General features: G+C 38.6%; 1 protein-coding gene across 2 annotated transcripts in view; it reads right to left on the reverse strand.

Moving 5' to 3' along the window:
* The window catches only part of LOC126469918 (palmitoyltransferase ZDHHC20-B-like), a 257733-nt gene that overhangs the window by 9162 nt on the left and 221518 nt on the right, over positions 1-27053 (reverse strand). Inside the window, exon 8 of one of the 2 annotated variants that reach the window (XM_050097309.1) lies at positions 5857-5937. The exons of the other annotated variant lie outside the window; for it this stretch is intronic. Within the exon in view, the coding sequence (XP_049953266.1) occupies positions 5857-5937 (81 nt within the window). The remainder of the gene's footprint in view (positions 1-5856; positions 5938-27053) is intronic. 2 annotated transcript variants of the gene reach the window in all.

Genomic DNA, 27053 nt, shown 5'->3' on the forward strand with positions numbered 1-27053 from the left:
AGGAGCGCTAACGATCGGTCTCAGTGGAACGTTGATCTTATGGATCTTGGGTAATCCATACAGCCAAGGTGGTAGGGCTTCTGTGTTGCGCAGGTTTCTCTGTACATCCGCCGGCAGAGGAGACGCCTCGATTAATCGATTTGTATTCTGTGTGATACGCTGCGTCGGATCTGCGCTTAGTTTTTGGTACGTCATCGGATCTAATAGGTCTCGGATCTTTTGCTCATAACCTTCGGTCTTCATTACGACGGTCGCATTCCCTTTATCGGCAGGCAGTACCAATATACTCTTGTCAGCGTTGAGATTCTTAATGGCTTGCGCCTCTTCTCTCTTCAGGTTGCAAGCTGGTGGCTTTGCTCGGCGCAGTATCCTGGCTGCTTCAGTGCGTATTTCCTCCGCCCTTTCACAGCGAAGGGTCCGAATGGCTGCTTCATTGTTGGCAATGATGTCCTCCATAGGTATAAGATCCATAAGAACAGCGTTCCACTGAGACCAATCGTTAGCACTCCTGGATCACCGTCATATAAACTGGCAAAACACTTGGCCTCTCTGCTCCAGCCACACGTGGGGAAGACCGACACATACATTAAGGACTATGGACATTTCATTGAGAAGCTGAAGGAACTGAAACTTGCACCAAACAATATCCTGGTCAGTTTTGATGTTGTTTCGTTATTTACGAAAGTGCCACTCAGTGACGCTCTGGAGCACATCGGTTCCGTTTTCCCACAAGACATCAGAAAGCTCTTCCATGCATGTCTCACCACGAGTTATTTCACGTGGAATGGCGATCTCTACGAACAGCTAGAAGGCGTAGCCATGGGTAGTCCTCTCAGTCCAGTGGTGGCCAACTTCTTCATGGAACAATTCGAAGCACAGGCACTGGACTCGGCGACTTGCAAACCTACGGTGTGGTACAGGTACGTCGATGATACTTTCGTGATGTGGAACCATGGTGAAGAACAGCTCGGTGACTTCCTAAGACACTTGAACAGCCTCCATGCCAACATAGCATTTACCATGGAAGTAGAAAAGGACAAGAAACTGCCATTTCTAGATGTGTTGGTCACAAGGGACGGCGAAAACCTGGGACACAGTGTGTATCGAAAACTGACACACACAGACCGATACCTGCACAAACTGTCAAACCACCACCCAAGCCAGAAAAGAGGCATGATTAGTACGCTCGTAACGAGAGCAGGACGAATATGTGAGCCGCAACACCTCAAACGAGAAATGCAATACCTGGAAACTGTCCTGAGGAGCAATGGGTACTCCACAAATTATATTAGAAGTGTAACAGAGCCAAACACTCGGCGAATTAAGGAACCAGAAAAAGAAATGTCGGGTACGGCCTTTCTGCCCTACATTCCCAGAGTGACGTACAGAATCAGCCGTATATTGCGCAAACATGGCGTAAAGACAATTTTCAAACCGACAAGGAACATCAAAGAGTGTCTTAGATCGGCGAAGGAGAAAAGAGACCCACATGCAATGTCGGGAATATACCGTATACCATGCACATGCGGAAAAGTTTATGTTGGAATGACTGGATGATCCATTAACACCAGGATCAAAGAGCACAAGCAACATTGAAGGTTGGGGCAGGTGGAGAAATCGGCCATGGCAGAGCACGCACTGAATGAGACCGACCACGTAATAAAATTCGCCGCCACGGAAGTTCTGGCTTTAGAGAAACACTATCACACGTGCTTGTTCAGAGAAGCTGTGGAAATACAAAAACACACGAACAGTTTGAACAAGAAAGAGGAAAGCCTTAAGGTAAACGGATCCTGGCTTCCCGTACTGCAGCGAACGACCGTCGCAGGTAGCAAGAGGAGAACTGCACCGGAAATGACCGCGGAGAAGCCCTTGGACATTGGCGCGCCAGGTACATATAGTCTGCACCCGCGAGCTGGGCTCCAGTTGACCACCGGCAATGGAGGGTGAAGCTTTGACAATGCCAGCCACCCATGGTGGCGAAACGTCAGAAAAATCATTAGATGAACGTCGGCCGAAGAACCCGAGACAGAAGCCAGTAGGCAGTTTGTGAACATCAAAATCACAGATATAAAAATGCGTCACTGTGAGATATAAAATGAACTAAAATCACTCTTAGACGAAAGGAAATGGACCTGATTTTACAAAGATGAAGTGAACAAAATAAAAGCATACAGAATATAAGACCAGCTCCATGGTTGTACTGAATAGTTTACAGCTGTTAATTTTTAATGTACAGAAATCTTCAGATATAAAACTAGCTTCGGGCGTACCTGAAGAGCACATTTGTAGGACCATAACTGTTCACAGCACATATAAATAGCATAGTACATATCGTCGGGAATGCCATACGGCTGTTTGTGGATATGCTGATGTATACAGAAAAGTCACAATGGCATAAAACTGCAGAAAAGCTCAGGAAGACTTTCTGATGATCAATACTTTGTGCAGGTTTTGGCAGCTGGCCCTAACACAAACAAATGTGAAATATCACACATAATTAGGCAGAAAGACCAGTTATTGTTTGATTACACAATTACTAAAAAGTTACTGGAAAAACAACTTCTATTAAACGTCTGGGACTATTTGCACAGTGCTATTTAAAGCAGAAGGACCATATAAAACTAATTTTAGGAAAGGCAGATGCTGGACTGATATTCATTGGAAGAATCCTCAGGAGAAATAGTCCGCCCAAAGAAGAGGTATCTTATAGAAACCTTCCTTCAACATATATCCAAGTATTGTTCCTCACTCTAGGTTTCTTACCAGGAACGACTGGTAGAGGGAGTACAGGAATTTTCAAGAAGAAAAGCACATCTTATCATGGGTTCATTTATAAAGCATGAAAGTCACAAAATGTTCACCCACCTCCGGCAGCAGCAAATTCTGATACTGATTCATCATGGTGTGATTTAGAGTTAAAATTCCAAGGGAATCTGGTCTCCGAATAGTAAACCAACATATTGCTTCTCCCTATATATATATATCCCATGAAAAGACTATGAATGTGAAATTAAGAGGAATTTGAGCTCATACAGGGTATTGACAGTATTTCTTCCCACACACTATGTGTAACTGCAACATAGAAGGGGGGGCAAATGACACTGGTACATGAACTACACTCCACCATATACTGGAACGTGGCTTGTGGAGTTTAGATGTAGATCCACAAGTACCATGTGTACCGGTATGAACTGAGCATTAAGATACAAATCTGTCGATACGGAACATTTGTTGTGAACGAGCCTTAATTTATTTTATTTTATTTATTTTTTGGTTGGTATGACATCTGTCAAAGATATTTAGTATACATCAAGTCATGGAACAAACAACATCATATGTTTTCATCATGTTAAGAATGTCGAATTTTCAACAGAAAGTGATGATTTGTGGAAAGCATTAATTTTCTGTTTTCATTTGAAAAAAATGTGGTGCAGAGTCGCATCAAATGCTTGTCGAGCCATATGGTGATCATGTTCTATCAGAAGCAACATGCAAAAGATGGTTTCAAAGGTTCAGAAATAATGATTTTGATGTAAGAAATGAACGTGGAAGACCACCAAAAAAGTTCGAAGACGCCGAATTGCAAGCAATAATGGATGAAGATGATACTTTGAGGCAGAAGCAAATGACAGCAATGCTAAATGTCGCACAACAAACAATTTCTGACCGTTTGAAAGCTATGGGAAAGATCCACAAGTGTGGAAAATGGGTGCCACATGAATTGAATGAAAGACAGACAGAAAACCAAAAAACCATTTGTCAAATTTTGCTTCAAAGACATGAAAGGAAATCAATTTTGCACCGAAATGCTAATGGCGATGAAAAATTGATTTATTTTAAGAATCCTAAATGGGAAAAATCGTGGGTTAATCTGTGACAACCATCAACATCGTGTGCAAAACCATATCGATCCGGCAAGAAGACAATGCTCTGTGTTTGGTGGGATCAGAAAGGTGTGGTGTATCATGAGCTTCTAAAACCCAGTGAAACTGTGAATACTAATCGCTACAGACAACGAATGATCAATTTGAACTATGCATTGATCAAAAAAAGACCAGAATGGGCAGAAGACATGGCAAAGTAATTTTTTTACACGACAATGCACCTGCACACAAAGCAAAACTGGTTCAGGATACAATCAAAACACTTGGCTGGGAGCTGCTACCCCACCCGCTGTATTCACCAGACTTGGCCCCTTCCAACTATCATTTGTTTTCATCAATGGGACACGAATTGGCTGAGGAACACTTAGATTCCTACGAAAAAGTCGAAAATTGGGTGTCTGACTGATTTGCTTCAAAAGACGAACATTCATATTTGCGTGGTGTCCACAAATTGCCAGAAAGGTGGTCAAAATGTATAGAAAGCAATGGTCAGTACTTCGAATAAAATGTTTTTACTTTTCAATTCCAAATTAGTTTTTCATTTTCACAAAAATGCTCATTTAATACCGGTACACCTGGTAGACTAGGTTGAAGAAAGACATGAAAGACAATTCAGATATGGTCATGAATAGACTATGTTATAGTGGGAAACATTATAGTTTATATACCCAGTAAATAGAAGTATGATTTACTTTGTGCATATTTCTTTAATAGTGCATCAAGTGTTTGGATTTGTAATGGAGAATATAATTTTTTTGAGACAAGCACATTTTTCTTTACATGGTTCTTGAGCAAGCTACCATATTGTGATGTGATACTATTACAGTATTTCAGCAGATTCTGTTTTCCATCAAAGTGTTTTCACAATATCATCTAAAATACTGACGTGTTCCCTTTGGTGAACTGACATAAGACAGGTGCTCCTAGTATCACTACAATGTTTCCAATGATTGAACATACAAAACTGTACCATTTTGGAGCATCTGCTCATATTAATGTGTTCTTGTATGATTCTGTATAGACATGAAGAAAACTGCAGTTTGGAGTGGTTTGTTTGAAAGAGTCATGCAAATCTGTAGAATGAATAGAGCTCACTATACAAGAAGATTATATCAAGATAATGAGAAGAAACTGAATATCACTGGCAATAATTTTAATTTTTGTGTACTTTATGGCTCTGCACCAAATTTTGAAAGATACAGAAATACACTAACATATAAAGCAGTTGACTTTGTTATTAGAAAAAAATTACAAAATTGTACACAAATTTAAAGATAACTAAATGTTAAGCTAGTAACAGCTGCATCATATTTTAATGCTTTTTGAAATGAAAACTGTATTCAACATGCATGATGTATGGTATGGATTAACTGCTTCTACACTTGCTTCTTTTGGTCACAACATGCTCAATGCTTTTGTATCTCAAAATGTCATCATTATACAACAACAAGCAGCAGAGATATTAATGCCAAGAGAAAAACATGCATCATATACAGGGTTGCATTTCACACTGATGCATTTAAAATAGACATCTATCACATTAAGTTTGTAGTTTGCTTCATTGTATTGCAGGCATAAATAATTATGCAGTATCAGGTAACTACTTCCTTGCATAAACTGTAACTTAAAAGTGACACTCTAATATTATCTTTCACAGTAGTTGTGTACAAAACCTCTGCTGGTTCATTAAACCCATCCACAAAGTCTATGAATCATTTGACAACAAAAAATGTCAAACCATATGGAGTATGTTGATAATATGGTACTCTCAAATGAGTCCTCCCTGAAGCACAAACGTAGTATTAGGATCATTCAGCACAACTGCATCTTGTCTACAGGCAGTACTGGCACTGGCACTGGCACTACCGATGCTATATTAGTGACACATGAAACTGAAGGTGACATACCATAGGACTTGGAGTACACAGGGAAACATGCTAAAGCTGTTTACAAAGCATATGTTTCTGACCTGGTCTGTGTACTGCCCATCGAGTTGTATGAGCTGGGTTGGTGCTGAGCCCGGACTGGAAAAACCACACCATCGCCCAGACTAAAACAGAAGCACCACCTTATCTCTAAATATCTGTCCAAGAAACACTTTCAGTGGTCCTATTAAGTGTATGAAAGAAACATCACAATCATTGTGACATCTAATAACACAGCCCTTGGCACAATAAAATTCTTTTGTCACCAGAGAGCAGCAAATTCTGGTATACGAAGTGCCCAAGTATCCCACCGATGCCACTACTAAGCACTACAATAAGTACATGACTCAATAATGATGAATACTGTAAAACAATGTGCCACAAAGAAAAGCCATTAATTCAGGCAGTTCAAGCCACTCCACACACACACACACACACACACACACACACACACACAAACACACAAACAATTATATACATAAAAGCAAAATAACTTAAAACTGTAAGCAAGAACAATAACAGTGATGAAATACTGACAATAAATGAACTGAAAATTATATTTGTCAGATCATTGTCTTGATTGGTAGGATAACACGCATGAAGACTATACAATTGCACACATTTTGAGCTGGTGACCAACACACATTAATTGTGGAAGCTAAATGGAATGGACTTTGATTCTTAATAACCCAGTACTCATTTTTGATTGTTAATAACCCAGTACTCAAGATCTATGGGTGCCTGTGAGGAACCTGGATGTAAAAGTCAAGTAGTGCATTTGGTGGAGTTGTCAGAGACAGAATATGAAGGTCAGACTGGAATTAGAATGTTTGTAGGTTTCCTAACAGAATAAGATTATGTAAGCATTAAACATAAACAGAAAGAGGCAAAATAGAAAACAAATGAAACACTGCAAAGTGATGAAAATAAATACAATTGTAATAGACTGATAGTGAGAGTAATTTATGATTGGTTACGGTTTGTTTTTGCCTTTAAAACACACACTTCTGCTAAACATTCTGTTACTATTCTGAAATCTTTTTCCTAAAGCTATGGGGAAAAGGAAACTCATTTAACAATGATATAATTTCAGCAGTTTGGGATTTTATGCACATTTGTGTCAATGGTGTGTTTTTGGCTAATTATGTCCTTTTGCTGTAACTTTCCATGCTGGTAAACTAATAAAGCGTAACGTTTTAATACTTGAAATTAATTCTTCCTGTGATATTTTTGAATTTGGTTCCATTGCAACATATTTACAGAAGATGGTGCTCTTTCTCAGAAGTAAAAACAATGAATTTAAAATTTTTTTTGTACACTCTTCCATCTGCATTTTGAGCTATCCCCTCTCTTTTTTTTTTATCTTGGCCTGATCATGTTTGGTCCATTGTACTACTAGCAATAGTTAGATTTGTAAGTTAAAGTAGTACATAACTATGAAAATAATTTTTTGTACTATCAAAGACTCTGCAATGCTCATCACATCATTTTCTATGATAGCAGTTAATTGGACAAAGGGTACTGTGTTTCAAGTAAATAAAGAGTAAGAACAACCTTAACATAATCATGTAGGGAAGGAGATTTTCCTGAATAAAGATAAAAGAGTGCCAAAGGCATGGGAATGAACAATTAATTGCCAGAGCAAGCCCACAACAGCTATAAACATTAGTGAGAAAAAATAGTATTGTGTAAGAAATGTACTTAAATGAATCAAGCCTCTATGTCTCACTTTTGGTCTGTAGCAACAAACTTTTCACTATTTACTGCTTCTAGTATTGAGAGATCCCCGACTTTGTCATATTAAGGAGACGAAACAAGACATGGGCCAAAAAGAAAACCTGAGAAGTCAGCATGATTTCTTTGTGATACAAATTTAGGGAGGAACTAATTATACAGTGATGAGGGAATCTCTAATCTAGTATTGACAAGTACACATATACATAGAATTGAAACACTAAATTCTCAACTAATAATGTGCTCTGTGGTTTTACATAGATGTTTAATTAGTGTTGCAGCTATAGCTACTAGTTCATGCACAACTTATTTTTTTAATTTTAATAGCAGAAGCGAAGTCATTTACTTCCAAGATTTGACACTACCGCATGTCCAGAAAACTGCATTAAAAATTTTAGCAGGATCACTTGAAATCCATTATTAGGATGCTCCACCATAACACCATCTTATTCAGTCAGAAGCTGGTGCAATATCTTGTGCCTCATACAATGCTAAAAACTGTTTACATACAGAAAAACACATTTACACTGTTTCTATCAATATTACTGCCACAACCAATACTGCCTATAGCAGCTCGATGGTGAAGGGAGAATGAGTGCTGGAGTGTTGTGAAAGTAATGGTGAAGAAGGTTTCACCTTCTGACTCACCTACATCTCAAAGTTTAGTTAGGAGGCACCCCTGTGTTGGTACTTAGTTATAAGTGGGCCACTACATTTGCCAGAAATACTCCACATACTTCTTTAAAACTGCTTAAAAAATTATTGAGTTGAGGAACTCTTAAAATAACTGCCTTTTAGTCTCTGTGACTATTTGTAAGTCAATCCTTGCACCTTAAAATACTGCAACAGTCACAATCAGTCCCAGTCTCTCTTCTCATACAACTGCAGACAGACATTTCATTCTACTGAGTAACAGGTTGCTTCATGGGCTTTTATAAGTATTATGGGATGACTACTTCAATAGCTTAGATCCTGCTGACATGTTTCACCATATTCTGGATGCTTACTTCTTTATCTTTCTTATATGGACTGCTCTATCTGTTAACATCTACTGAATTAAAAGAAGATAGATTACTGCTTAATGTTTCATCACAGACAAGTACTTTGGAGTCTATGCACAAGGCTACTGGTATACCTTTTTGGAAGGAACAATTCCAGCATTTGCCTTGACCATTTTACAGGAACTGTAGAAAACCTTCAAATGGATGTCCAGATGGGTATGTGAAGCCCATTATTCCTGAAAGTGAGTTTAGTGTCTTAAACATCGCACTACTTCACTCGGCCCTACTGAAATAGAGAAATTCATGACTACCCTACCTATTGGGAAGGTGTACTGAGAGCACAAAATGCATTGTTCATACCCAAGTTCGCAAAAAGAAGAGTAGAGACTACAGGGAGTCGATTAATAGTGTGTATGCAACTGCTTTGGTCTATGGTCTTGGGGGACAATACTGCCTGTAAATTTGTGGAAATGGGTATAGGTCATGAGTGGAAAGTACAACAACAGCTACCCCACCTCCATTTCAGTCATCACTAACCCACACATCAGTTGTGAAAGTAGACTTGTTGAATGACATTAAAATTTTCCAATTGTCAATAACACATGTTTTGGGCTCCTCACCCCACTAAAGCTGCTTCTTTGGATGAAACTGCTTCTTTGGATTAACATGGTTAACAGAAAATTTAGCAAAATCAGCTCCAACATTAATGTTTTGTTCATGTAATTTACATCACACCATTTTCTTCATCTAAATAACTTCTCTAAAGAACTGAAAAGTGTACTTCACACCATCACTACCTTTTCTGTGCAGGCTGTAAATGGTGTGAAGGAAATATGAGTGTAGCTCCATATGCACCCTCATCTATTTTATCTTCTTACTATACTATTCCCAAGAGATTGGATATGAAGGCTGCAGAACTGTTTTGCAGTCTGTTTCAGATGTTGTAGCTTTAAACATCTTTTAAGAGCTCTGTAATTTTACTTAAGTCCATGCCAGCTTTCTTAGCATTTCTGTAACACTTCCATATGGGTTTAATCAAGTGGCCACATATCTAGCAGACTTATCAACAGTTTCTTTGATAATTTCTACATTAATGTATGGTGAGTACCTCAACACTGGAGTAATACCCAAAAATTTTCCAGAAGTGTTGTGTATGCAATATACTTTGCCGCTCCTCTACATGCTTTGAGGATTCTTCATGCCACTAGATATTAATTATTATGACATAGTCAAGAGGCAGATCAATAATGCTAATTTTGATATCAGTCAGTAAAAGATACAGTGTCAAATTTCTTTCAGAAGTCTAGGAATATGTAATATTTCTGTTGGCATATTTCCATCATTTGCAAGATAAAATGTGGGGGATGTGAAAGGGATGGTTGGGGAGGGGGAGGGGATGATAAGTTGCATTTCACAGAGGTGAAATTTCAATTGATGCAGATTTTTAATTAAAAGCTTTTATGCCTAAATAATTCTTTATGGTACAGTTCAGAATATGTTCTAGACTCCTATGACAGAAATTTATTATATTGATCTATTATTGTGGGTATACACTCTTTTACCCCACTTATAAACAAGAGTAGGCTCTATTTTTAGCTACGTGAGATATTCACAAGAAATTTAGATTAAGGTGGAGCTGATTGCATTGTGTACTTACTGTAGACACTGATAGGATTTTCTGAAGTATTTGGCATATTAGTTGGTTTCAACAGTCTTAATTATTTTTCAACACTGGAGTTTGTCACTTCTGCCAACCGTCAGAGTTTGTTCAGCGTTCAGAGGATGGAATGTTACTACGATCTTCCACCACTAATGATTACTTTAGGATTTCAACTTCCCTGTACTACCACCTATTTTCATGCTGGTCTGAATCTTGTATGATTTTATAAAAGCTTTTCGATTGGTAAATTACTTTACACTAGACTTTCTAGCTGTAATGTATATGTCCACAAATTACTGGTAACATTTGCTTGTTGGTATCCTGCAATCTTTTTTTCTATCAACAGTGCAATGAATTGTTTTCCCAATATTTCATGAATGTTACTTTTGAACAACATGGACAAGGAATTTGAACTCTGAGTGTAACTTGTCTACATATGTTCTATTTAAGATAAATATTCCAACTCTTGTTGGTGTTTGCTCATCAGTGCCAGGAAACAGAAAACTGTCTCTGCATTTAGTAACCATTGCAACTACAATGGTATTGTGATCACTAATTTTTCCCCTTTTGTTAACAGTGAAAGGTCATGTTAGGTTAGGTTTTGTTGTTGTTGTTGGTGGTGGTGGTCTTCAGTCTAAACACTGGTTTGATGCAAATCTCCGCTATAGTCTCTCCTAAGCGAGCCTCTTAATCTCTGCACAAATACTGCAGCTTACACCCATTTGAACCCGAATACTATAATCAAGCCTTGGTCTCCCTCCAGAATTTTTTCCTTACACTTCTATCCGTTACCAAACTGATGATTCCCTGATGCCTCAGTATGTGTCATATTAATCAATCATTTCTTTTAGTCAGATTATACCATACATTTCTTTTCTCCTCAATTTGATGTAAACCTTAAAGTTTCCATTTCTTTTCCCTAAATTCTAATTCCTTTTCCAAATTTCTCCTTTGCTTCATTTATTGCTCACTCAGTGTCCACACTCAATAGCACTGGGCAGAAGGTACAACCCCATCTCACTCCTTTTTCGACCACTGCTTCTCTTTCATGTCCTTCATCTCTTGCAACTGCAGTATGGTTTTTGCACAATCTGTAGATAATATTTTGCTCCTTGTATTTTATCCCTGCTACTGCCAGATTCCAAAGGGTGTACTCCTTTCAACATTGTCAAACTGTTTTACTAAGTCTATGAATGTTATAAATGTAGGTTTGCCTTTCTTTAGTCTATTTTTTAAGATACGTTGTAGGGTCACTATTGCCTCACATGTTTCTACATTCATCAGGAAACCAAACTGACCTTCCCTGAGGTCAGCTTCTACCAGTTATTCCATTCTTCTGTAAATAATTAATGCCAGAATTCTGCACCTATGGCTTATTAATTAAATGGCTCAGTAATGTTCAAACTGTCAGCATCTGCCTACTTTGGATTAGGCATTATTACATTCTTCTTTAGGTTTAATGGTACTTCCACTGTCTCATTATCTTGCACATCATGTGGAATAATTTTGTCATGCCTGGCCCTCCTAGAGTCCCCAGTAATTGAGGGGATGCCATCCAGGGGACTTGTTTCAACTTAGGTCATTCTGTGCACTGTCAAATTATCCTTGCAGCATTGTATCTTCCACCTCATCTTAACATAGTCTCCACTGTTTCCCTTATACAGACCTTTTATATAATCCCTCCACCTTTCCCTTCTTTGCTTAGTACAGGCTTGCCATCTGAGCTATTGATATTCACACAGTTGCTTTACTCCAAAGGTTTCTCTAATTTTCCTATAACCAGCATGTATCATTCTCCTAGACTGGCATTCTTCTACAGCCTTGCATTTATCATCCAGCCATTACTGCTTTGCTACTGTGCACTTCCTGTCAATCTAAATTTTTAGATGAAACTTCCTGGCAGATTAAAACTGTGTGCCGGACCGAGATTCGAACTCGGGACCTTTGCCTTTTGCGGGCAAGTGCTCTACCATCTGAGGTAATGGTACAGCACTTGCCCACGAAAGGCAAAGGTTCCAAGTTCAAGTCTTGGTCCGGGACACAGTTTTAATCTGCCAGGAAGTTTCATATCAGCACACACTCCACTTTAGAGTGAAAATTTCATTCAAATTTTTCAAATGTCTGTATTCACATTTGGCTACTTCATTTGCTGCATTTTTATATTCTCTCCTTTTGTCAATTACATTCAATATCTCATGCAATGTCCATGGATATCTATTTGGTTTTGTATTTCTGCCTAATTGATGTTAGTTGCCTTCACTTTACTATTTCATCTCTCAGAGCTACCCATTTGTCTCATATTGTATTTTGTTCCCATTTCTATTAATTGTTGGCTAATGGTACCTTTCAAACTCAGTGTCCTCTGGTTCTTTAAATTTAACCAGGCCCCATTTCCTACCTATCTGCAATTTCTTCAGTTTGAATATGTAGCTCGTAACTGCTATAACGCTGTACATAATACTTGGATTTGCACTGTGGCACCAGGCCACTGGCATGCTACACTTTGATTATTCCACCAACGGCATCTGCATGGCCTGGCCACCAGAGGCCACCTGCTGTGGGCCATGCCTTGTGCACACAGCACATTATTTGGCATGCCATCTACCAGGGCCCCCTCTTTATATGCGCAGTGCAGCAGGCACTCGCTCCCATATTGTGTTCATACTTACTGTCAGGAACTGCATGTATCAGTACTTGGATTATTTCTTCTATGTTTGTGTCTACATTCTCAATTGTTGTTTGTTTGTATGTGGAAGAATAATTAATTTTGATTCATTGTGACCATGCTGTTGTTTGTGTCTTACAGTACGATATAACTGGCAATGAGTCTGGTTTGCACTTCTGTGGGCTCAGTTTATTTGGCTGTTCCTTCAGTTCTTGTGTCCACAGTGGCAGTGCTCCAATCTCTCCTTGAGCAGCAACAAGCTCTTGCGGTTGCTATCACAAATTTGTCAGCCACACTACCCGTGCAGTCTTCCACGCTGTCAGCATAACCACCATTCTTTCCTCCTTACAATGATGCAACTGAAGACTGGGAGCCTCACGAGCAGCTTTGGCAACACTTCTTGCTTTTGGTGTCATTGAAGCAAACATATGTCAGGATTTGGTGCTTTTTTGGAATTCTCCTTGGACCTACCAGCTGTTCTAGTTAGCCCCAGTCCAGGAACTTGCATTACTTTCATTTGACGAAATGTTGAAGTTGTTGTCAAATTATCACCATAAATGCATGCATGTCATTGCAGCGCACGCAGAGTTCTGACATCATCACAAACAGCTCCAACAGTCTTACCAGGCTCGGGTAGCTACTGGCCATGTGCCACCCGCAGCCTAATGCCAGGTGCCGTCCGACCAGGTGAAAACGGCACAGTGCTACGAGTGCATTATCAACTGTCATTTTCTTATTTTCAGTTCTGATATTTATCTTGCACCTAAATATTCAATATTGCATGCTTGAAACTTAAGAACATTGTTCAAGATTTGTAAAATAAGAGTTGCAAACGAAAAATAGTCTAACATTTGAGACATGCATCAGGAAGGGATATTCTTGTTTTCAAGAAAGAGCATTCTGGCATGAATGATTTTCTACATTCAGGAAGTCTCCATAATAGAAATATGTAGTGAACTGTGACCATTTAAAAATCATTCGACATATAGATTTAACAGGTAAGGTTCAGAAGTTGGGAGTAGGAGTGCTGCTTGCTCTAATTCGAAGCAACAGAAATCAAATGGATGGTCACTGCTGCATTTTTGCTCGAACATCATCAGCTCACTCAGTGAGAATTCTTGTGCAATACTGTTATTGGTGACAAGTTATGATGCCTTTAACTTATTAACAAGAAATTAATAGCCGAGTCCTAAGAAAAGGCGTATACTCGAGCAAAGGGCAGTCTGAACACAACAGTTTGTATCCCGTGGCCCAAAAAGGGTGTTGCGCACTATGAAACTCTTCCCAGGGGTGCCTATCGCAGCTTGCACTTGTTGCCAACAACTAACATGCCTTTCGATCGTGGCGTAAGACACACAACCTACAAAACTGCATCAGGTGTTGCTTCTATAACGAACTCTGCTGATTTCACAAACAAAGCTGTCCAGGAGTTGGTCTGAAATCATACCTCATGCACTTATTCCATCTAATCTTATACCCTCAAATGTCAAATGTTCACCATTCTCACTTCTTGCTGGAGAACTGGCAAGAAAATACCTTTCTGGATGAAAATGCAGTTCAAACCTGGTTTGGGACATCTTTAACCAAGATCCAGTAGAATTATACAGGTGTGGAATGGGCAAAACATCTGGGCATTGTCAGACTATTTTAGATAATGTGAAAGAATCATCTGTTGTTGATTAATTTCTTTCTAATCCAAAATAATGGAAAAAGTTATTACATTACGTGCTGTAGTAATATGAATGAGATACTGCTCACCAGAAAAACCATACACCAAAAGTCTATTGTAATACAACATAAGGTTTCTGTAACACAAACAAGCCTATGTCAGCATGAATTAACAAGATATTATTCACTCAGAACTTTGAAACAGTCTATATTTTCTTGCTCTCTCATGTCACACTCAAGTAGTATGGAAATATGGCAGTTTATACATAAAACAGTAAGATTTCATTATTGATTTTTATCTGTCTGCCTGTAGCTCTGTCGCAAAACTGATAAAAATCTGACTTTCAGTGACACTGGATATGTGAGCTAAAGCAGCCTTCACAGGCAGCGTTGTCACATCACAACTGGCAAAGAGCTATAGCATTTGGCTCTCCCTTATTGAACCAGTGGTGGCTATTACTGCTAAATCACAACATAAAAGACGAGATTAACTGCAATTTCCATGTACAATGGCTTTCCTGGATTAAAAACATTAAACTGATAATCTTATTTCACATGTTATGTGAAAATCACTCAGGTTATTCAATGAAAATGATATGAATAGATTGAGTTAATTTAGCAATATAATTCTGTGCCATCCAGAACGTAACTTGTCATTCACGGAGTTACCAAGCATGTCCTGTGGTGCTGCCAAGATTCTGCTATATTACTAGCAGGAAGAATATCAACCAATGTTTTCCTTGAGTCAGCTGCAAAGTGAGTACAGAATCTGTCTTGAAGAAGTGGCTGCCAAGGGTCAGAATACCAAAAGTATGTGTCACTGGGTCTTGTTTGTATGTCTGTAAAGAGGTTTACGGACTAGAGAGTACTGTAAACTAAAGATCATACATCAAGAACTGTCACAATTATTTGTGTATTTCTGTCTTAAGCATACCAAAAAGTAAAATGCTAATCACTGGATATGATTTACATTTCTGAAGTATCTCCAATGTTTATACTTGTCAATGTTATGAATAGGCAACACATCTCTTTTATAATTATAAACTTGGACAATATTTTTCTTCAGACTGGCATCATTAATGCTGTCCCCAAAAGAGAGGAATGAAGAGAGGACAACACAGCATTGATTGCAGGATGTGAACATCCACAAAGGAATTTCTTAACCTACAAAAAAAAAATTTCCAATCAAGAAAGGCTACTGTGCACAAAACCACACGCAATGACAGACAATGTGGGCTCAAAATACCATTGAAAATTAGACCAGTCACAGCTGGTGAAGCACCAAGGATGTGAACAGTCTCTCATTGCTGTAGTAGAGACACAGGTAGAAAAGAGCAGGTTTTTCCAAAACATAAACGACAAAGAGCCATTGTAATTTTGTCATAAAATAATAATCTTGCAGTTGAAAATGCAATTTTCCAATTCATTATCACTTATTACACACTGGTTGATCAGAATATTTCATCAGTGTTACATGCAAATATCTAGTGAATGTAGTAGGATTTTTCAGTTCCATTCTAGACAATACCAGTGATTTCTGAACATTTGTCTTGCTATCTGTGTAATAACACATTAATGGCATTCTTTCCTTAGACATTGTTTGGTGATGACATTAATTCATATCAAATGCATACAAATCAGAGTGTAGCACCTATAGAGTCACGTAACTAATGGTCGGTATGTTTGAGAACAGCAGAAGCAGGATTGTGATGAGGTTATTACTTAACTAAATACAACATATAAAATATGTGTAGTGACTGCCATTTCAGTTGCACAGCAGACAGTAATGTTTGTTAAAGAATCATCTGCAGAATTAATGTAATCACCACAAGAATGAACTCTGTGCCTTTTTGGCCATAATGAGACAAATGCTTTGTATATTAAATTGAGGAGATTGATAAGTGTTTCCCTTCAAAAGTTAGGACTTTTTGGTTCAATTTCTTGCTGCTTCTTGAGGGAAAGGTGGGACGGTGTAGCAGGCCAGGTGTTCCTAGACACACATCGGTAGTGTATATGCTTGCTTGTGGAGCATATGAAGTAGGTAGATCTTAAGCAGAAGAGTAGTTGTTCATGCGCCGATGCCCACTTGCTATCTCCACTTAGTCAGCGCTAGAATAAGTGCATCACCACTAACACCATTAAAACCAGGTAGACAGTGTAACAACACCACGTTCACAAAAAAAATTGTTCAAATGGCTCTGAGCACAATGGGACTTAACTTCTGAGGTCATCAGTCCCCTAGAACTTAGAACTACTTAAACCTAACTAACCTAAGGACATCACACACATCCATGCCCAAGGCAGGATTCGAATCTGTGACCATAGCGGTCACGTGGTTCCAGACTGAAGCGACTAGAACTGCTCGGCCACTCTGGTCAGCTCCACATTCACAAAGCATCATACTATTCTGATCATACAGTTGTTACTATCATCTACACACAATGCTTACAATGTGACTGCTACGTATGCTTTGCCCCCCCCCCCCCCCCCAAAAAAAAAGCAAACAGTGCTTTATGAATAATAATTTCTATTTGCAGTACACCTAAGACTGAGATCTCAAATGACAATAAGAAGTTAGCAAAGTGGAACGAGGGGCAGAGCCTCTACCTATTTTCTAGAGCTATTGCAGTTTGAGCTTGATTAATTCCTGACAGTTGCACTCTAACTGCCCCTTCCAGCTATCGGAATATTCATAAGGGTGTTATCAAAGTTTAATTGCTTCAACAGTTGAATATCTTAAGCAGTACTTCATTTTGGGTTGAATACAGTTCTGAATGTGACATTAATTTGTCTTTCAGTCCATCTCCTGAAGACTTAAGGAATGATGTCTGAACTGTTCCGACTGTTGTGTTGTCAGTTGCCCGACTTCTTGAAAGAGTTGTGGCCTCTGACAGTCAGTGCTGATTGCAGATACGCACAAAAATCTTCACTGCTGTAAGGGATACATGTCTTTACTGCATGTTAACTCATATAATAACTAGTAGAATAACAAGAAGAACCAGTCAACTGAAAAACTTGATGTCCACATGTCCTTATATAAGTATCTGGGAGCAGTAATAACGTATGAAAGGAAACAGCCTGTTTAACTACAGGATGGAGAACTCCAGATTTTTGCAAAGTTTCTGATAAGAATCTGTCACATCGTGCTTCAGCACCCTAAAAATTTTATTTTCTCAATTCATGCTAAAACAAGTGCTATAAGATAAGAGGAGGAAATGAATTATCTATTTCTGAGAAAAATTCATTCCTTATGTAATATCACTGAGTGCAGAAAAGCTCCATAGTTCTTTTTGTGTGATGCATAAATTTTGTTATCACCACATCATACTTTGTCTTGGGATCTATCGTGAGTGGTTAATATTCTGATGGCTAATGACATGATACTGGTTCCACGTAGAGTTTCACATTGGCTATTCAATGAATGTACACGTAGTGTTGTCTTCGGATGGCATTCAGAGCAAAGATGTCATCTTTCTGTTTATATTGTAGCATCCACTGCAGTGTCCGTTGGGCAGCCAACATAAACAAATTGGGCACTGCTTACTGCTACACTTGCCATGAGTCATTGCCTCAAGAATGCACTGACTATACTAAATATGTTTTAGATGTAATACGTCCTCCAAGCATTTAGTTAACATAACATGCAGGACACATGATGAGTAAACATTAGTTTTGTAACTTGACATTGCATTAAAATACTTCACACTTTTGTTGTTGTTTCTCTTTTAAATCTTAATGCTATCTATTCACAGAATGCATAAGTATGAACAAAGCACGCGCGCGCGCGCGCGCGCGCACACACAAACACACACACACACACACACACACACACACACACACACACAGTGTCTAGTGAGAGAGATTTACCAACATCTGCTCTGCAACAAATGCACCACTCAATTCTTCAGTTGCTGTCAACTGGGTGAGATTTTGAGATTTTTCAGTTTCCCAACAGTGCAAGAAGTGCGAGGAGGAGACTGCAAGATAACAGATGTTTATTCCAACGAGCTACTTAAAGAAATGCTGGACTGATGATCAGACAATCTAACAGATGGCTTCTGCAGAAGAATATACTTCTAATAACCAATCCATCCACCATCACTACATAGGGTTTATAGAAGGTGCTGATGTACTGATTCCACTAGGTGATGATTTATCTCCCAGCAAGCATTTTGCTGGTCCACATGCTAATGATGCTGATACTTCTGCCCACACATTCTCTATCAGGTTGAGGTCCAGCAACTGTGGAACAAATGCCATTAGCTTTATCCTATCTTAGCCCTGAAGCCAATCCTGAACAGCTATGCTTTGATGGATGGGGCTGTGGTCCTGTACATAAATTGTTATCTATCACATCATATTCATAACAGACACACAGTATTAGTACTTCCTACAGAATTTATGAATTCAGGTCTTGTCATAGTTAAGAGAAGAAGATTAAAGAGTCAGATTAGGAATGTGGTTTACCACGTCTATCAATGATGAGGATCATAGCCAGCCGACAGCCATATTATGACCAATCAGCTGAATCCGATACGAATGATATGGTATGGTATCAAACTGAGAAACATGAAATATTAGACAATTTAAACTTCTGTGATGCAACAGTACTGTGGAGAAAAAAATTCCCCTGGATGGAGTAACAAGCAGCAACTGAACAAGAAAATTTGAGGAATATGACGTAGTAGTAGTTGCAAATTTAGAAAAGGAGCATGACAATGCAGATACTATCTGTGCATTATGAAAGCAGGTATTTGAAGTAACTTCTCAAAAATCTATACAATAATTAATGTCAGTGAGGAAACAGACTAAAGAGATCAACATAGATGCAAAAACATAGGGTACTTAAGTTAATCAAGTCAAGCTGTTCAACTATCCTATGGTTACAGTTACAACAGATGCTTAACACATGTGAATGGAAGAACAGTAATGTCAAAACAAGCATTTCTGGGTAAGACATTCCAACAATTTAACCTATGAGAGGAAATACATAGCTGTAATGCAACATCAACAGTATGCAATCTATATCTCAAAGAACCCTGAGGAATCAAGCAGAGAAACAAAGAACAGAACAATCTAGATGAAAACATTAAAAAACTGAAAGCACAACAAGGACCAAAGAAGGCAAATGGACAAAATAAAAAAAATGGAAGATGCAATTCATCCAATACACCTTTAGACACATCATACTCCTCATCAATGTATTTAGGGACAACATGGTCAGCTATAAGCTATAAGGGCGATACTGGAAAGCACTTTCAGGTCAACATTACCAGAACAAAATGCAAAAATATTGGGGACATCAAGATAACACCAAATGACAGTGTACGGCAGTTGTTTCAACAAGTTGCAGCCAACAGGAAAGTGTCCACTTTTCTCCCCTTCCGCTTTTCCACCCCATATGGCTTGTTTCAACACAGCCACTCCACCAAAGCCTAGCCATCAGTTCAGTATGCCACTTTTCACACCATCTTCCAATGGGCTGTAACAGTTTGAGCGAGTGCAGTGTTATGACATTGCAATGCCATGTCTCATGCTATTTCTTTCGTGCATTATCGCTGCTCGCAGATTCTTATTTAAGGGCTTATGTACATCGAGTTTTTAAGCAGAATGAGTCTTTTGTTACTTTACTAATTACAGTACGGGTTGTATGCAGCAAAGGAGAGTACCCCTTACAGCATATCTGCATTCAGCACTGACTGCCAGAGGTCACAACTTTTTCCAGAACTGAGGCAATAGGCAACAGCAGTCAGAACAGTTCAGGCCTCATTGGTTGATTGATTGACTGAGGGGGGGTTATGTGACTAACTGGCAAGTTCATCAGTCATCAGTCCCGCAATTCAAAAATTACTTGCTTATGATAGAGGTGTCCGCTAAAAGAGGGCGGACCCAGTCATAGAGGTCAAATGATACAATGAGGAAGCTGAAAACACAGATTGTAGAAGGCATAAAAGGGTAAGGAAATCTAAAACTGAAAAAAGAGGGATACAAGAGCAGTCTTTCCAAGTGGGAATGGTCATGGGTCCCAGACCCAAAAGGTGGGAGATTAGACTAGATCAGATCAGATTCAGTCTCGTTTCATAGACCCAAAAAATGAGATGATTCTTGTGGGTATGGAACATGTCAGAAAGTATAACATAAAAACATAAAACCTTTAAATATAATACTTACTATCCTGATCATTTGTTAGGAGATTGTCGAAACAGGTGAATACAATGTGGTAAACTGCAACAGCTAATATTTACAGAATTAACATGCTGTCAGAATGAAATATTGTTATGCACTATCAATAAATATATCATACACAACATACCTAATCTTGACTGTTGTAACCAAGTGCTGTCAAAACTGAAATCTAATAGATATTTTTACGTAAGCTGACTTAACAGTCTCTGTTAAGAAGTTCATCTATGGAGTAGGAGGAGTTGGATAAAAAAAAGTCTTTCAAACACTGTTTAAACTGTGCTTTATCTGAAACCAAGTTTTTAATTGTTGCTGGCAATTTATTGAAAATGTGTGTTCATGAATATTGGAATATTGGACCCCTTTTTGGACCAAGGTAAGTGATTTTAGGTCTTTATGTAGATTGTTCTTATTCCTTGTATTGATGCTATGTATTGAGCTATTGGTTGGAAATATAGATGTATTATTTGCAACAAATTTCATTAAGGAATGAATATACTGAGAAGCAGTGGTTAGAATACAAAGTTCCTTGAACAGGTTTCTACATGATGTTCTTGAATTTACACCACAAATGATTCTTACTACACACTTTTGCACCCTATAAACTTTTGCTCGGTTTGATGAGTTGCCCCAGAATATGATACCATATGACATAATAGAATAAAGTAAGCCAAGTATGCAACTTTTTATATATTTATATCTCCTACATGTGACATCATTATCATTGCAAATACAGACTTGTTTAGGCACTTGAGCAATTCTGTGGTATGCCCTTCCCAACTGAATTTATTATAGAGTTACAATCCCAGAAATTTAACACTGTTAACCTCTTTGATCTCCATGTCTTCATATGTCATACACATGCTGGAAGGAAATCTCTTACAGGTTCTGAACTGCATACAGTGGGTCTTCTCAAAGTTTAATGACAGTGAATTAGCTTTTAACCACTTATTAATGTCAGTGAAAATTTGATTAGCAGCTATTTCTAAATCTGTGCTTGACTTGCTGCTTATTGCAATGTTTGTATCATCTGCAAATAAAACAAATTTAACATCTGGCAATGTAAGAGATGAGAAGTCATTGATTTACACAAGAAAAAGCAATAGACCCAAGATGGAATCTTGAGGAACACCACATGTAATTAGTTCTCTGTCAGATGAAGACAGACTGCTTACTGCACAGGTATTTCGCAACGACACCCTTTGTTTCCTGTTAGATAGATAAGACTCAAACCATTTCACAGAACTGCCGGTGACACCATTATATTCTAATTTACTTAAGAGAATGCTGTGGTTCACAAAGTCAAAGGCTTTTGACAGGTCACAGAAAATGCCAGGAGCCTCTAATTTATTATCTAATGAATTACATACATTCTCACTGTAAGTGTAAATAGCTTTCTCTGTATCAGAACCCTTTCAGAAATCCGAACTGTGACTTGATCAATATATTATTACATTATTTGCAGTCAGATGCTTAAGGAGACACTTGAACACAACCTTTTCAAATATTTTGAGAAAGCCGGCAAAAGTGAAATTGGTCAATAGTTTGATGGTATCTCTTTATCCCCCTTCTTGTAAAGAGGCTTAACTCCAGCATATTTTAGCCAGTTTGGAAATGTTGCATTGATAGGAGACCGATTACACAAACAACTTAAAATATAACTCAACTCGCATGAGCACTCTTTGATTAACTTCGTTGATATGTTACCATACGCAATGGAATACTTAGATTTTAAGGGTTTTATGATGTTTGCTATTTCTACGTGAGTGGCATCTCAATTTTAATGAAGTTAGTTTTAAAGACTGGTCTCAGACACTCCACTGTACTGTTCACCAAACCTGATAACCCCAAGCTGTCAGAAATGAAGAACTCGTTTAAGTTTTGCACTACTACAGGTACTTGTTACCAAAGTCTCATTTATTTCTAGAGCTGTCAGTTCCTCTTTCGTTTTGGTCCCAGATGTCTCTGTATTCACTACATCCCATACAGTTTTTATTTTGTTGCCCGATGTAATTATCTTTTTCTCATAATAAAGCTGCTTTGTTTTCTGGATTACTTACTTCAATATTTTACTGTATTCTTTGTAACACATTACAATTCTAACATCAGTGCTGTTCCTAGATAGCAGATGCAGTCTCCTTTCTGTCCCACATGATATATTTATTCCTTGTATAATCTATGGTTTATTTTTTGACTTCTGTGTGATTTGAGTTACCTTCAGGGAAAACAATCTCCAAAAGTGGAGGTAACTTTATTAATGCATGTTTTGTATTTTCCATTTGAGTCAGAAGTATTGTAAACATCTATCCAGTTCGTATCTTTGAGCAATTACTCGAATCTCTAAATTTTTTACTTATTTATTACCCTCCTGTCCTCAGATTTAATATATGTTTTATCCTGAGAAGTTTTTTAACATTTAACAAGAGATGCTGCATGTCATGATCAGATAGCCCATTTACTATTGGTTTTGTTATATGACTTTTTTCTCTCTGTTTGTCTACAAAAATATTATCAATAGCAGTCTCAGAGCATTTACATATCCTAGTAGCAAAGTTCACAGTAGGAACTAAATTGAATGACAGTGTTGCTGACTGCAACAATTGTTCATTGACAGAGCTCTTCAATAAATCCACATTAAAATAACCAGCAATCACTATTTCCTTGTTTTTACCATAAGATTGGACAGCAGAGCATTCAGATTTTTTTAATGAAGAGGTTAAAATTTCCTGAAGGTGATCTGTATATGCGTACTATTATAAAGGACTTCTTATGAAATACTACTTCTGTTGCACAATCTTTAAGTGCTGCTCTGACCAAAATTTATTAATATCAATATTCTTGAAATCAAAACAGTTTCTGACAAATGTGGCAACTCCTCCTTTCTCCATATTTTCTCTACAGAAGTAAGAAGCTAGCTTGAATCCTGTAACATTTAACATATCTATACCAGTGGTCACATGATGTTCAGAGAGGCAGATTATATCAACTGGTTTGCTCAACTCTAATTCTTCAACACAAATAAGTAACTCATTAAGCTTACCCCTTAGTCCTCAGATATTCTGATGCATTAACAATAAATGATTTTGTGCACTCACTGAATTACAACTGGATGAACCTAATTTTCCTGCCAATTTTTGAGTATCTCTAGTTTCAATCAGAGGCTGTCTGCATGAACTGTGTACATTAAAATTTGCTTTCTGGCTGCCTGTTTTATCAATGCGAATGTCATTTTCAGCCTGTTTTGTTTCTGCCATCCCTATCCTAAAAAACTGCTGATCTGTCGCTTGTAGCCACTGATACTTTACCACTTGTGACAGGGAAGAGAGGCTTTAACAATAATGACCCTGCCCCTGCTCTAGGAGTAAAGCAAAACCTTATAAGTGAAAATAAAAACCACTTTCATGTAGGAAACTGGGGACCAGTTCAACCATCTGTAAATTGTCCACTAATATTAAAGGGGTAACCAGAGGCCCAACAGAGGTTACAAAACCGTTGATGGTAATGAGGAAAAGTGTGACAGTTAACACAAAAACCCTTGCTGAGTGAAGTGCCAACTCAAACCTGGAAAGGCCAGTGGGATAAAAATTCATGGAAAAAAATTGCAACAGGGCCATAAAAGCCCCATAATGGAGGGTAACTAAAATGTGACATTACCAAGCCATGTCGTATGCCTCAAGTAGGTCAAATCAGACCATGACAAAGTGCCAGTGGTTTGAAAAAGCCTGTTGGATTGGTGTTTCCAATCAGAGTAAATGGTCAGTTGGAGATTGTCCTTCCCAGAAACCGCACAGATACAGGGACAAAAAGCATCAAGACTTGGGTACCTAACATAGTCAGAAGCTAAACATCCACTTCAGCAGTACATAGAGTATGTTGGTCAGACTAATTGCGTGACACAGGTCAAGAGACGTTGACTTTTTCCCCTGGCTTAAGGATAGAGATAACTATGCTGTCTCCCCATTGCGAGGGGAAAGGAACCATGAGCCAAATGTGGTTGAAGACCCTGAGTAGGTGTTGCCTGTGGGTAATGTCCAAGTGTTCGATCATCTGGTTGTGGACAGGATCCGGACCTGGGGCCATGTCACGTGAAGAGGTAAGAGCCTGCAAGAATTCCCATTCAGTTAAGATTTTATTATGGGATTCAGCTTGGTGGGGGTTGAAACAGAGGGAGGGGGGTCTCTTCAACTTGTCATTTCTGCTGGAGAAGGTAACAGGATAGGAAGAGGACACTGATGCTGTCACAAGGTTTTCTTTGAGGACCGAAGGAACAGTACACAGAGCACCCTGTATGATAAGACCCTGCATAGCTGATTGTCACTGGCAGCTCAGAAGGCTACAGAACTTGGACCAAACCTGCAATGAAGAGGCATACGCCACTAGGAAGGAAACATAGTGCTCCCAGCATTCCTTTTCACTCTGCTTAATAAAATAGAGAGCCTCAGCACAGAGACTCTCTTAAAAGTGACAAGGTTGGTCTGGGAAGGGTGTCATTTAAACCGTTGCAATGCCCATCGGAAGTCCTAGATAGTGTCTGCTGGTCCACGGGACCAGTTGACAACAAGGGGGACCTGCGGATACGGGGATAACAGTGCCAGCGGCACGAAGAAGCGTGGCAGAGACATCTTGCACGACCGCATCAATGCAGTCCAAGAGAGAGGTATCGAAGTGCACAGCAGATGCATATAAAGGCCAATCGGCTCTGTGGAATACCCAATGTGGGGGCCTGTCTATCTCGCGGCAGCAGGGGAATGATAGAATCACCTGTAAGTGGTCACTGTCACAAAGATCATGGGGTGACCAATGCAGGAAAGGAGATTTTGAGATAGATAGCAGAAAAGGTGCTATGATCAGTGCCGAGGTGTGTGGCGTAACCATCATTGATGAGACACAAATCAAATTCTGTAATAATTGGTCAGCTAGAAGATTGGATGAGTTAAACAAAAGGTTTCAAACGCAATTTTTTGATTTAACTATGGCGTTTGATTGTGTGGATCACAAAATGTTGTGCCAGAAGTTGGACCATTACAGAATACAGGGAGTAGCTCACAATTGGTTCACCTCTTACTTTAGCAACAGACAGCAACAGGTCATTATTCACAGTGTTGAGAATGGCTGTGATGTGGTGTCCGAGTGAGGTACGGTCTGTGGGGGGTGCCCCATGGATCAGTGTTGGGGCCACTCCTGTTCCTTATTTATATAAATGATATGCCCACTAGTATTGTGTGAAACATTGGCTCGGTTTCAAATAGTGCAGTTCATGACATAAGTTCATGGCTTGTAGAAAATAAACTAACGCTAAATCAAAGTAAGACCCAGTTTTTACAGTTTCTAACACAAAATTCAACCAAACCCGATGTTTTAATTTCACAGAATGGGCCTATGATCAGTGTAACTGAACAGTTCAAATTTCTAGGTGTTCAGATAGATAGTAAACTGTCATGGAAAGCCCGTGCTCAGGATCCTGTTCAACGACTTAATGCTGCCATTTTTACTATTCGAACGGTATCTGAAGTGAGTGATCGTGTGACATGAAAATTAGTCTACTTTGCATATTTTCATTCACTTATGTCATATGGTATCATATTTTGGGGTAACTCTTCCCATGCTAAAAGGATATTTTTGGCTCAGAAATGGGTGGTTCGAGCAATAAGTGGTGTAAGTTCACGAACCTCTTGTCAACCTCTGTTCACGAGTATGGGTATTTTGACATTGTCCTCTCAATATATATATTCTTTACTGTCATTTCTTGTCAACAATATTAGCTTATTCCCAAGAATAAACAGCTTTCACTCAGTTAATACTCAGCAGAAATCAAACCTGCATTTGGATTGGACTTCCTTAACTCTTGTGCAGAAAGGTGTGAAGTATACTGCTGCATCCATTTTCAATAAGCTACCACTAGAATTTAAAATAATCTAGCAGTAATCCTGACGAAACTGAAGAGTTTTCTCATGGGTCACTCCTCCTATTCTGTCGAGGAGTTCCTTGAACAATTAAGCTGATTCTTGTTGTATTGTTGATTGCACTTGATTGCATTTACTTTTATGGATTGACTTTTTTCTGGTTCATTAACATCTTATTTTTATCTGTTATCACTTTTATGTTCTAATTTAATGTACTGACATGTTCCATGACCTTCGAGATTTGCTCCTCAATTTGGTCCTATGGAACTTGACGTATAAATAAATAAATAAATAAAACCCCTACCCATCGAAGTGGATGATGTGCACTGAAGTCCCTGAGGTGGTGGTGTGCAGTGGGAGTTGCTGTATTAAGGTGGGCAGGTCAACATAAGAAAGTGACCTACCTGGAGGGAGATGGACATTGCAT

The sequence above is a fragment of the Schistocerca serialis genome, chromosome 3 (genome assembly GCF_023864345.2).
Source record: "Schistocerca serialis cubense isolate TAMUIC-IGC-003099 chromosome 3, iqSchSeri2.2, whole genome shotgun sequence".
NCBI classification, from domain to species: domain Eukaryota; kingdom Metazoa; phylum Arthropoda; class Insecta; order Orthoptera; family Acrididae; genus Schistocerca; species Schistocerca serialis.